This window comes from Rhopilema esculentum, chromosome 15 (genome assembly GCF_057945365.1).
Source record: "Rhopilema esculentum isolate cy_ngs chromosome 15, ASM5794536v1, whole genome shotgun sequence".
Taxonomy (NCBI): domain Eukaryota; kingdom Metazoa; phylum Cnidaria; class Scyphozoa; order Rhizostomeae; family Rhizostomatidae; genus Rhopilema; species Rhopilema esculentum.
Window position 1 is genome coordinate 9,150,867 of NC_142829.1, and position 13,114 is coordinate 9,163,980.

Consider the following 13,114-nt stretch of genomic DNA (forward strand, 5'->3'; position numbering starts at 1 on the left):
CAACTATCTCATAATACCATAATTGTACATCATTGTCAATTTTTTCAGTTTTCAATAATATATAGAGTGAATGACAAAGACACACGCCAGTACAATAATTGAATAGTTAGGTCCTGGCGAATAATTAAAAAAATACCAAATTATGGATGAAATCATCCCTATCTGGAAAATATAAACGCTGAGAGACAAGAGAAAAGGAGACAGGAAAGGGTTAACTTAAATTTGTATCAACTGTAAAATGTACGGACAATCAACTCAGTTATGGTCACGGAACCAAAATAGTCACAAGTCGCTATACATTCCCCAAAGTTTTTATTTGTCCAGGCTGGTACGTCATTAATACGAAAATGTATATCTATACGGCCCTTGAGCTCGAAATCATACCCGTTTTTCATTGTCCTTTGGTAACAAAAATTTCGCTTACCCCACCTTTTAAATATATAAATATATTTACCTTCAATATCATTAGTTAAGTAACTACACATAACATTTCTTCCTTTCATATGGCGGCATCATAAAGCACGTATGCTCCTATTACATGATTTCCTGTTTAACCCTTCCCCTGTGCAAGCTGGCAAGAACTTAATCAATATAAATCGCATATGATAATTGCGACTTCTTACCTTAAGGTTGAGAGGTGATCACTTATCTTTTGAATATTTTGATCCATTGGAGATTAATTTTAGGTCTAGTTTGGTATCTAACATGAACTTACTACAAAATATTGTTTTGACAAATTATGGAGGCTTTCCCTTGAACCCCCTTCCTTTCCTCCATACGACTGTACGCTTTGTTGGACCTTAACATTCCCATTTCCGAGCGTATGAACTTTCTTGACGTCGAATACTATTGCAAAAATGCACTTAAATTGTTAAGACAAATTCTAAAAATAAAAATATTAGCAAGTAACGAATAAACATTGAACAATTAGCCATACTTATATTATTTACAAAATAATTAACAAGGAAGGGCAAACGATGTGTTTAATTGGTATGTTTATACGGTGAATGGGGCAATGGAGTCCTCGTCACTGGATGATTCATTATCTGTAAAACTCGAGCGCGGTGACAAACGGCAGCCTCTAGCTATGTACGATTGAAGCTTTTCGATCGAGGCCAAAATGAAACCGAGGTAGGGCGGTGAGGGTTTCAACGGTCTTGAAAGAAATTCTGGATGGAACTGGACGGCAACAAAGTAAGGATGATCTGTAAGCAAAAAAAAAAATTAACGGTTGAATTGTTGACAGCATTATCAAGATCAATTTAGTATAAATGTATCTTGACCAAGCTTGAATTCTATTTAAAAATGACATATTCGCCGGAGTCCAATAAATTTAATTTCTACAGTTTTAATACGAATTTAACAACTTTTTTAACCAACAAATTATATCTAAAGTTTATCTTGGGTTAATTGGAAACGGTGCAAGAGCAAAAGAAAGGAATTATTTCAAAGAGAGAAAATTAGCAGTGATTTGGGGACTGTTTTAAATATTTAGATAATTATAATATATTATCGTTTCCAACATGATATAACAAATTACTTTGACATTTTACAACTTACTTTTAATTTACTTCAAACATCTTTTGATTTAGTGGCAAATTGTCTTGTTAGCTATATAATACCATTCAACACTGATTTATGCTCACAACATGAATAACATTAAGTTAACATAAACAAGATTGCTGAAGTTTCGAAATGGGAAAAATATTATCTAGGGCACTAGAAGACAGGTTTCTGTCGACGTTTAAGACTGACTTTATGAAAGTAGGCGCTAAAATACAGCAAGCGACCAAATATTTTTAATGATAAACACTCCTAGAAGAAAATTAGAAGGAAAAAAATGCATGAAATGGTATAAAGTTTATAGAAAATGAAATTAACACTATTGTGAAAACTTTTAAGATTTAAAGGTATCGGATTCGCCGCCCGAGAGAAAAGCTGTTGATGAAACGATAAAAAGACAAGATTATGATCGTATGGGGATGTGCACGGGGGAGGGGGACGCTTCTGAAAAGAAAGTGATGAAATTAAAAATGCCAGATGAAGAAAAGAGAAGAGAACCAAATAATGTAAGAATGATGTTAGAGAACGGGATTAGCCGAGAGATCATAGATGATGATGATAATAATAATAATGATGCAAAGAGCTTAAGTTTTAAATACCTTTGAGCTCAATAATCTCCATTCTTTGACCGTCCACGTCGGTGCCTACAAAGTTCATGCCTCTCTCCTCAAACTGGGCCACAAATGATGGGTTCACCTAGGGCAAATTCAATATTCGATGTTTTAAAAATAAGCCTTTTGTGTAAATTGATCTCCACCAAAGTTTGCCAATCATTTTTGTGGGAATTCTATTCCAATCAACTACACGAAAAAGCTCGATATTGTTTTTAATTCGAAAAAACGGGAATAGATGATAAAGAATTCGGAATGGCCTTTCTTGTGCATTGCATGTATTCATGTGATAAAATATGCACTGGAACACAGAGAGAGGTAACGAAAACAGATCGGCTCACAGAATTTGCGATCCATTTGCTATGTATGACATTATGTGATTTGATTATTACAATACAAGTAGAAGAGGTGAACACACTTCTAAGTAATGCTGTCTTCCGGAAGGGGGGAATGGGACTATATGTCCAGAATACTTGCTGTCTAGCTTTTAATTTTAAACAAATAATTCTGATTACATACATGTTCAAAAACCTTGGTTTGCTGTTTGTGGTGGTGTGAGGTATGGCTCACATTTAAAAAAGGTAAAACGCACAAATCCGAAAACGTTGTTGTGATGAAAATACCTCATATCTATGTCTGTGGCGCTCTTCAATAAAGTCTTTATTTCGGTATAGATGTTCTGAAAGTAAGACAAAAAACTCTATTTATAACAGAATCATGTATCATGATAAATAAAAAAAATTGTTTTGAACAACAGTTACAAAGTAACTTCGACAAAAAGTTTCCCAAAACGTTGACAAATCTGTTGATTTCCTTACTCAAGTTATTCTGCTCAATCTTCCCGGAAGGAAGAATGACAAGGAAGGAAAACACGACACCCTTAATGAAGCTCGTTTCTTTGGACTAACGTTGCATAAAAGCAGTTAATTAGCAATAACTACAATCAGTACAAAGAATACGGAAGAAAACTTGCTCACTTATGGGCGACTCTATGTTCTTGAAAACTGTCTTTCTTTTGCCTAGTCTCATTGTCCCACCCATTTGACCAGGATTGTGCTCTGGCATGTCAACTACCTGAAAATCACAACAGAAAAATCAACGAAAGGACGATGGCAGGATGTTATGTAAAGGTAAGAACTATGTATTAAGGTCAGGACGCAATGAAAGATGTTCTGTACAAAGATGATAAGGCGATCTTCTAATGGTTCTTCTTTCTTTCACACTTCAGCGTTTTCCACGTTCAAGCAATTTATTGAAGCTTGACTAAATTAATTATATAACTAAGATAGTACTTGCTTTGACAAAACCATTTTTGGACAACAAGTATAAAACATGGAATTGCCTTAAAGAACTGAATATTTACAGGCATACGTCGAATACGTCGAATATATTTACAGGCATATGTTGTTGTCATTATTTCTGTTTTTAGGGAATACATGGAGAATTTATACACAAAGGTTTTCACTAACAAAAACAAAACTTTTATAGCAAACTTACCACAGGATGTGGTGTATTTGGATCTAATTCAGTAGAATTGGCGTCTGCAAATGAGAGAATTGTTGCATAAATTATGCGATTCTATTTTGTATAATCTGGATTGAATTGATATCTACTCAATTTTGCAAAATATCGAACAACGTAAGAAAATAATGTTCACAAAACTGGTAAATTGTTACTAAGCAGGTTTCCAAGTACAGACTGCCTAACTGTACTTCTAATTGCAAATCCAAAAATATTTCCAGTGATATGCAACTTGTTCATCGACAAAGACAATATTCAAGCAAAATAATTTATAAATAACAAAAAATATACAACTTCTGCCTCACTCATTGAATAAACAAGCGGGGGCAAAACCGGAAAGGAGTCAGTGGGTGCATACTGGCGGCTTTTGGTTTGTTACAAATAAAAGAAAAATGCCTAGATTCTCAGTGTATCATCTATTGCTCAGTGTTTCAAGTTTTCGAAGGTATAGGCGTACTGGTGACCAAATTCGGTACACAATTGCACTGGAAGCAGTTTGGCCATGTTTTGTGATAGTCAGTCATATTTAATTCACACCCTTTTGGTAAACAACAAATATTGGGATCTGCATCCCACCATATTAAAAATTTTATTTAGCTTCACTCTGTTAATAAATAGAAAATGCTATCATAGTTACTTCAATACCTTTCCAGCCAAGAACATTTCTTGCAAACTCTATTACTGCAATTTGCAAACCAAGGCATATTCCTAAATATAAAACATATACTTAAACATGATAAAACAAGTACCAGCATACAGTTTAACAGCAGATACATTATCTTATTATATATAATATTAAACAACATAGCCTGAAGTGATAATGTAAGAATGCCTGGTGGTTGCCAGAAATATAGTGCAAATAGCAATGATTAATATTTTTCTGTGTGATTTATCATATTGAATATTTAAATGATATTATTGCTACTGTGAGGTTCAGTGGGCATCTGAAGCTATTGATCTTAACTTCAAAGTCTCTTAACTTTAAAAGCTCTTGCACAAAACGGCATGCTTAGCGGTAGTTGTTTTGAGAAATTGATTGTGTTTTGCATTTCATGCAGTACGATATTAGGCCTGTCTTTTGAATTATAGTCACAAAGCATGCCGGTTGCCCAAGAGCCTTTAAATGGAAGAAAAACAAAAGAATATCCTTGTTAAATTACATGGTTTATGCAGACTTCTTGTTTTACAAGAAGGTAAAGGCAGTTATGTCCTGCCAGTCAACCATTTAGAGTTAGAAATCAGCTTTGCAGCGTGGTTATGATTGAGAAAACATAGAGGATTAGCTTATTGGATATGTAACAATAGACCTATTGTGTAGTCCAACCCATGGAAAATTTAAATGTCCAGCCAAATGTGTTGGGATATATGGCCTTTAAATAGTAATGAAAAGCTTTTCTTTTACCTAGATAGGGTTTCATGGTTTTTCTAGCCCACTCTGCAGCTCTGACTTTTCCTTCTGTGCCCCTTGATCCGAAACCACCAGGAACAAGGATGCCACTAGAAAAAATCATAAGTAATGAATAAACTCTCAACAGAATTTTTAATTATACACTTTTTGAGGATTTGTAAACCTCTTTGCAGTGATACATAATTATATCTCCCTCTATCAAAGACCATATATTCTCACAGGGAAATGTCCAACCAAATTTGTCCCTACTTAACCAAAGGTGGAATTTTTTTCACTTGAACAAAAAATTTTGGTACACTGTACAAGCTTTACTGAAGTGGAGTTAGGCCTCTCTGGGAAAAGTGACTAAAAAGGCCCCTGCTGGTTTGGTTGTGTAGACTATTTAACTCTTGCAGACTTTGCTGTTTATCTATTCATATTTGAGTGTGTTTAATCGCACACCTATTTTTTAATAATTCATTTGTTTTTTAACCAAAGCGCTGGAAACTGAATCTAAAATATTTTCAGTATCAAATCTAGTAAAGATTCCTGGCAATATTTATAAGCTTTCCTTTGTCGTTGTGCCACCACAGATATTTATTGTTAAAGTTGTGAGAAAACTGAAGAAATGACTTACGAAATGAAGAAATGGAGAAATGAAAACTGAAGAATGGGGGTTTTTTAAGGCTCCATATTCTATGTAATTAAACGTTCGTAGAAATAAGACAAAAAACCAATAGAACTCCACCACACACCTTAAACCTTAAACTGGCAATATTCATAAGTTTTCCTTTAGCTTTATGCCGCCAGAGACATTTATTTTTGAAGTTATGTAAAAACTGAAGAAATGACCTAAGGGGAATTTTTTAAGGCTTGATATACTATGTAATGGAACCTTTGTAGAAATAAGACAAAGCATCAATAGCACTCCATTATACATATAAAATAGTCTAGGTGTGTGAAATGCCACATTTGTGCTAATTTATTCCCAGGAAGGCCTGGATAGCTAAAGTACTCTTATTTTTTAAAGAAATGAAATATTATAATGAGTATTCCAGTTTGTTAATAGTATAAAAAATTCAAATACTCGTTAAGATTTTCTTTATCTGAAAATAGTACACAAAAGCAGAAACATATCATATTAAAGGCACTTTTCATCTGGTACTCGTCATAGTAAAAAAGTCGGTAAAAAATGTCCAAAGGTAAGCAGAAAATTTACAACAAGATGTGGATCAAGAGTAACGTGAGAGATCAGAAAGCATGTTTCAGTGGTTCTTTGTTTTTGACAAAAAACTATTTTTCTTCTGTAAAGCCTGCTAGTATCTAAATATTTTATCTCTATATATAATCACTGTTCTAGAGAAAGGAAAGAACAGGTTGAATAGAATAGATACAAAATTAAGCATACTCACTCGCAGCTACAAAGTGTTTGCCAGGCTTCATGGTATTTTACAGGATCTTCGTTTCGTACATCTTCCTCTAAATATTCAGCGTCTACATACTAAATAAAAAAACTCAATTACATACCTGATTAGAAGAGAAAAAGTATTCAAAAATGAAGCCCAAATCTACTTTGCCTAATTCATGAGCCTTGAAAAGGCTGGGTGTTTTTCCTTTGATGTAGGTTTTGATGGTAGTCTTTCAAATGCTCTAGATGTTAAATGCTTTTTGCCAAATTATCACTAAGCAAAATTTAATACTCTATTTTCATGCACATTTCTAGCTTTTTATCAAACAAAAATTCTATCTTTTTGCTTTATCACTTAGAATGTTGTGCAATCTTCATTTAACAAAGCGTGATACAACATTTGGGGAACATCCTGGTGGAAAGAACTTCCTCACTGTCAGCATAATCCAAATGATCTTACTATTTATTATATATATATAAGACTTCAATGTTGTTTATTATTGGGCCTGGCCATTTGAGGAGAACCATAGCTCTTGCTCCCCTCCAGGCTCTCCTTAAATGCTAGAGGGATGTACAGATTGCTCTCCTTAATTGCTTAAAAGGGAAATAACTTCATTGAAATCAAAGTTTCCTTTGTCTTTATTCTTATTTTGCTACAAATTCTGCTCCCCTGCTGAATGTCTTGTAGTCAAGCCTTTTATTATCTGTGGTAATTATGAAGCACTGTTTTAATAAAAGAAGTTGAAAACCTTGATCTTCAGCTTTCTTTTGCATGCCAATGATGCATGCTTTAATGCCTTGATTACTGATATGTAGGCATCTTCCAGCTTTATGTATTTTCCAACTAGTGCAATAGTTACTTCTTCAAATGGACTTCCATCCCTGAACAGATATATGACATTTATCATTTAGGTAAGTTTAACAAAAAGTCAAAATACTTTGAAATACCAAACAAAAGTTTACAGTTAGGGTAAATAATTAGGTAACTAAACAATCACACACCCTACGCGACCTAACAGGCAAACCACTTGCTAAGTTGTGGTCTTGTTGACAATAATTTCTAAGCCTGTTTTATTAAAACGTCAAGTGTGAGAGTGATTGATGTAACTATTGGCTATTCAAATTCAAATTTGTGTTATTGAGCAATTGGTTTAAAATTTATTATGGTAATTAATTATCTGTCTATAAAAAAATAAGATCTATATATAATTAGAATAACAGCGTCATTATTAGGATAGCTGCTTAGGATGCTGAGCAAATCAAGACAATTTTCAAGCCCAGCACCCTATTTAGTCTTAAAAATATTAAAATTGGCACAATTTGAGTAGGAAAATTACATAGAATAGGGTTATATGAAATAATAAAAGACTACATAATAATAATACTAAACATTTTTAATCAAGATACAATAACCAGAACTATATATATAATGTAAATAAGCAATAGAGAATTTGAAATTTTATAAAATCAATTGACAAAATAAAGTATACCTGTCAGCCAGTTCTTTCCACTTTGCAAGAAAATTTCTTTTTGTTGGAGATGCAGACCTAGAGCTAGCATTGAAGTCAATGTTCAGCTTATTTGCAAAATAATCCACTAATCCTTGCTTCTGAAGCAGCAAAGGAACTTTGTAAACTGATTCTACATCAGGTACACTGATAACCTGTTAAAACAAATCAATGATTGATGATTGATTAAGAATCTTCATCATTGATTTTTAAGGTGTGATTAGCATGGCAATGGCAAAATGTTTACAACAAAAGATAACTGAAACATTTGATTTCACATAAATATTCTTACCTGCTTGATATCAACCATACAGAACATGGAAATTTTTTGCTTTAAAGAATCATCAATCTCAGATTTCCCTCTACACATGATCTTGAAAAGAAATTGGTAAATGATTATAAGATGGAAAAATGGAAAGATGCTTTTGCCAGTGTAATGCATCAAAACTACTCTTGCAAAAAAAGTATGCACAAAGCAACATTCAAATGAACATACAGTGTCATAATGCAAAGGGACAAAGGCATCATGAACAAGTAGGAGAAGGGTTAAATAGAGATATAGGTTCTAATGATTACAAGTAAAAATTGGAATAAATTTTAAAAAGCTAACAAGTTATATACATGTCAAATAAATAACTACAAAGTAAGTTATATCTTATAAAATTCACAATATAAATAATGGATATGCACCTACTTTAACTGTAACCTGACTTGATGAATCATTTCCTCTAAGTGATTGCTTTTGTGTCCACTTAGAAAGTTACATATTCAAAACCTTTAAAGGCGTTCAAATTGCCACAACAAAAACAATATATAATGCTGCAAATAAAATTATGAAAGCATAAATCAGTAAAAAGTTAATACCAAATCAGGTGCTAGGCCCAAGCCACGGAGTTCTCTCACACTCATTTGTGTTGGCTTTGACTTAAGTTCACCAGAACCAGTCTAGAAGGAAACATAATTTTAATGCTGTTATAAAGCTAGAAACAAACTCTGATCTCAGCAATGGATAAAACCCATTTTGTCTGCTGCCCTTGGTTTGATCCAAAGAAAATTTCAGTCAAACCAAAATGGAAACTCAGATGCTAAAGATAGATCAGCAAAGTGCACACACAAAATACTTTAGTTACATATAACTTTAAACTGTTGCTGAAAACAATAGTACAGCAATTCACCTGGAGCATTGAAGCATATCAGGAAGCTAAATGAATGAAAACAGTGTCACTCATTGAAAAGCTTTTTAAAAAAACTTGTTTTTATCTACAAAATTAGTCTTTCAATTTTTAAAAAAAAGTCCCTTAAGCTAAGCTTGATTGAGCTATTCCAGGTGCCTCAGTACAACTGAAGGTGAATCTTAAAAATTCATGGGCCCTTTACCTGAGGAATCAAGCTGACATGCACAATGCAAATGTTTTCATGGCCAATCTTGAATTGGAACTGGCGAAATGCCTCTACATAAGGCATCCCTTCAATGTCACCAGTGACACCGCCAAGCTAAAAGGAGACCAAATTCATTACAAGGATCAAATTGATACCCAAAGCTGATTTTTAAATTATTATATACATGCTTTTATTAAAAAGTGGACATAATCAATCAGCACTACATTGAAAAATATCTGCCAATGAGATCTGCTATCTCTTGTGAAGGATCAGCTGTCAGTAAGATGCAAGTACTGATAGGTATAATCACTTCAACATAAATTTTTAAAGGAATGACTGTATTATTCACAAAAACTTAAAATAAAGTTTTTTGAAAGTTTGTTTGATTTGTCCCTGAAGAGGATTTGCTAGGGAGTGTTATAGTCATGTTAAGATTTGTGTTATTGTGGTTGAAACAAGAAAGCTTTGTGTGGAGATCAAAAAAGAGTTTCAGTCTCTCCATACCTCAATTATGCAAACATCTGCTATACATCCTGACTTATCAACAGGCTGTGATGCAACTCTCTCTACCCAGTCCTGAATGCCATCAGTGATGTGGGGGACAACTGCAGAAGAATAAAAATCAACATTGATTAACATAAATCTATATGATGTCCATATCACAAAAACAAGACCATTATAAGTGCATATTCGTCCTTTTTTCTAATAGATTAACTGAATTATATGTAATGATCTTGATTCATTTCCAGTACACTTTCAAAACTCTGACAAAACATCCAACAATCTCAACCACAGAGTATGGTAGTTTCCAACATCAATGGGTGTGCAAGATCAAAATCTCAAACTGTGTGCAGGTGTGGTACTTTGACTGTACAGCTACACTAGAGCCCAAGGATAACAATTAAGGTAAGAAGATGATAAGATAAGAAAAAATGAACAAAGATAAGAAAATGTGCATGACTGATAGTCATTTTTGCTTCAAAACCAACACAAGATTGTTGCTATTGAGAAAACTTAATTCCTTATATAAGCAGTAGGACACACCTATACCATGTCTAGATCTCAAAATGACATGCCCTTTACCAGGTATGCAGGGACATTTTAGAACAAAATTATCGAGTGAGCACTTACCATACTCTGCAGTCTGGCCAACAATGCTAATGAAAATAAATGCTTACCTTGTACTGTTTTGCCAAGGTAGTCTCCTTTTCTTTCTTTTTCGATAACATTCTGGTATATTTTACCAGTAGTTATATTATTGTCTCTGTGAAGATCAACATCTAAAAATCTTTCATAGTTTCCCAGATCAAGATCAACTTCACCACCATCATCAAGCACAAAGACTTCACCTTTAAATAAGAAACAAAAAAGATAATCCATATGATCTATCTTAGTAGTTGAGTGCAGTTATCTAGACGATCAGAAGCAACAGATGCATAAAATTTAAATTCATTGTATTTTGACAACAATCAAGTATAGGATTGCATTAAGAAGATACAAGATACAAAATTTATAACTTGCTTTGAAAATTTTACATTTTAACATATTTCTAATTAGATAGAGATGTTGCCCAGAGCTCTATATTGTTCAGTTTCATTTTCTTTATTTTAAAATTCCACTACATAGAATAAAAAATGCAAATTAGTTAACAATAAAATTTGAGTTACAAATAACAAAGGGCAGCTTCAAGAATACAGAACACCATGAGCCCCTGCCAATTGAAACAAAAACGTAGGGCGACCAACCACAATAATTGTACAGGATTCTAGCGCTAACCAAAGACAACTGACACCAATGTCCCACAAAATAAGCCCCAAATTATTATGGTGAGAACTTACTTGCAACATTATAAAAAAGCGTTGGCAATTCCACTACAACTCAGTCTATAAAATATCATGTGCAATTCACTGTGCTACAATAATGTTGAAGAGTTTCTACAACATATAGTTTCTGGTTTGAAATAAATAATATAAAAGATAATTAAATTAGGCCCAAAAAATGAGGCAGCAGAAAATTGCAGAAAACCTATATGGACTTACTGTAAAATTTGGCGCCAAATTTCTTTAACATACACAAATTAAATGTCTATCAGCCCAATATGAGATAAAAATGTCCATTTCTGCAGTGGTCTTTGACGTTCTAGAAGGTTTTAAAATTGTTTTGTTTGAAATCTATAAAAACTTGTGGTGGAGACTTATCTAGACCTATTCATTTCGAGAATACAGTGAAATCTCAAAATCTGCTTATGAGCAACAAGTAAATTTTTCAATTTATTTACACCTAATCAACGGAAAGGGTGGCGGCTCGGACAAATTACAGCAAAACTAACATTTAATTTAATTTAAATTAATTGCCTGTTTTCAACATGTGAGGTATACGTTATAATTCTATACCAAACCAACTTAACAAATTGACCCTAGAATGCCTTTAAAATGTCGACGTTATGGCATAAGAGCTTCTCACCGTGTTCATATGGCGAAAAGGTCCCTGCGTCGATGTTCAAGTACGGGTCGATTTTGATCGAAGTTATTCTTAACCCGCATGCTTTCAGCATTGCACCAATGCTGCTCGAAATAATTCCTTTTCCTATGCCACTAATGACACCTCCAGTTACCAAAATGTACTTCATGTTGTTAATTTGTAGAGAAGTCGCCGTTTTACGCCTTTTGAATCCTTCTTTAAAATTACGGAGCACTTGTCTGCCTGATTAAAGTTCGACCTCGTGATACCACGTTGTTCTACTTAGGCCCGGCCGGCGATTGGCGCCAAAAGGTTGGTCAAAGTTACCTTCTCTTTTCCTTTCACTGATTGGATAGTTGCATGTATATTTGAGTCATATGACCGGAAATGCGCAGGCCTGTTTACACGTGACGAATTTTTTCGTGCGAAGCGAATTTTTCGCCGCGAATGCGCGAAAAATACGCGCAGAAGCAGAGAATCGAAAATTCGCAGCGAATTTGCTGCGAAAAAATAGAAACCATTCCTACTTTTTCGCTGCTAAACTTTTTCGCCTTGTAAAATAAACCAATCAGAACAGCATTTGAAGACACCTGACTTCTGTTTTGGTTTCAGATGGCCTACGTCTTTCCGCATTCTTTTTCTCAAACACTCGCCTATAAAACGTCAATGAAATAGGTTGGTAATTATTCATTTTCTGTTCCTCGTACACAACCCATGTAAGTGGATTCATATCAGATTATTATTCAAACATTTGAATTTCAAATTGGCGAAAACTGGCTTGAAAGTTCCATCGTTCTACCAATATGTCAGAAATAAAAAAATTAAGCAAGATTTTCTTCAAATTTCTGAATTTTCGGCTGCTTATTGGCCTGCTCAACAGAAAACAGTTTTAGGCAGATGCACTAACAGGATCTCGCACGCTCTTGCAAGCTTCGATAGCGACCTTTGAAAGTATTTGAAGAAGTTATACTGGTCACATAGACGTAAACGTAAACCTCTCTTACCGAAAGATGTAATTCACCTATCTGAAGACGTCCTGAATAAACTTTTCTAATCCATTATCGCTTTTTGCTGTTTTGCTCGCTTTCTTTATAAATTTCAAATTTTAATATCCTTTCTGATAAGTGTACTCTTCGGACAGTTGCTATATTCTTTTGTAATATTCGCAGCGAAATTGCATGAAAATTTTTTGCCAGTGTAAATTGAACTTCAAATTCGAGAGAAAAATTCGCAGCTAAAAAATTCGTGGCGAAAAATTCGCTTCGAAGTTCATCTC

The 13,114-nt window shown here is 33.9% G+C and overlaps 1 protein-coding gene across 1 annotated transcript; it reads right to left on the reverse strand.

Moving 5' to 3' along the window:
• Positions 1–11: 11 nt before the first annotated feature.
• On the reverse strand, positions 12–12,171 carry LOC135685094 (CTP synthase 1). Its single transcript, XM_065200900.2, has 16 exons — positions 11,842–12,171; positions 10,557–10,727; positions 9,883–9,983; positions 9,376–9,492; positions 8,863–8,943; positions 8,291–8,371; positions 7,981–8,153; positions 7,240–7,372; positions 6,495–6,583; positions 5,098–5,192; positions 4,341–4,403; positions 3,672–3,715; positions 3,152–3,248; positions 2,798–2,853; positions 2,163–2,259; positions 12–1,205 (listed from the first exon to the last, which is right to left on the reverse strand). The coding sequence occupies exons 1-16, from the start codon at positions 12,005–12,007 to the stop codon at positions 997–999; spliced, it is 1,773 nt and encodes a 590-aa protein (XP_065056972.2). The 5' UTR covers positions 12,008–12,171; the 3' UTR covers positions 12–996.
• Positions 12,172–13,114: the final 943 nt, after the last annotated feature.

What these genes read in the sequence shown, in the direction of transcription:
- LOC135685094 (XM_065200900.2), bottom strand. Translation starts at nt 12,007, where the DNA reads ATGAAGTACATTTTGGTAACTGGAGGTGTCATTAGTGGCATAGGAAAA. An exon ending in CTTTTCGCCATATGAACACG is followed by an intron (nt 10,728 to 11,841) that starts GTGAGAAGCTCT and finishes TCTTATTTAAAG; the next exon opens with GTGAAGTCTTTGTGCTTGAT. An exon ending in TGGAAAGAACTGGCTGACAG is followed by an intron (nt 7,373 to 7,980) that starts GTATACTTTATT and finishes ATATCTGTTCAG; the next exon opens with GGATGGAAGTCCATTTGAAG.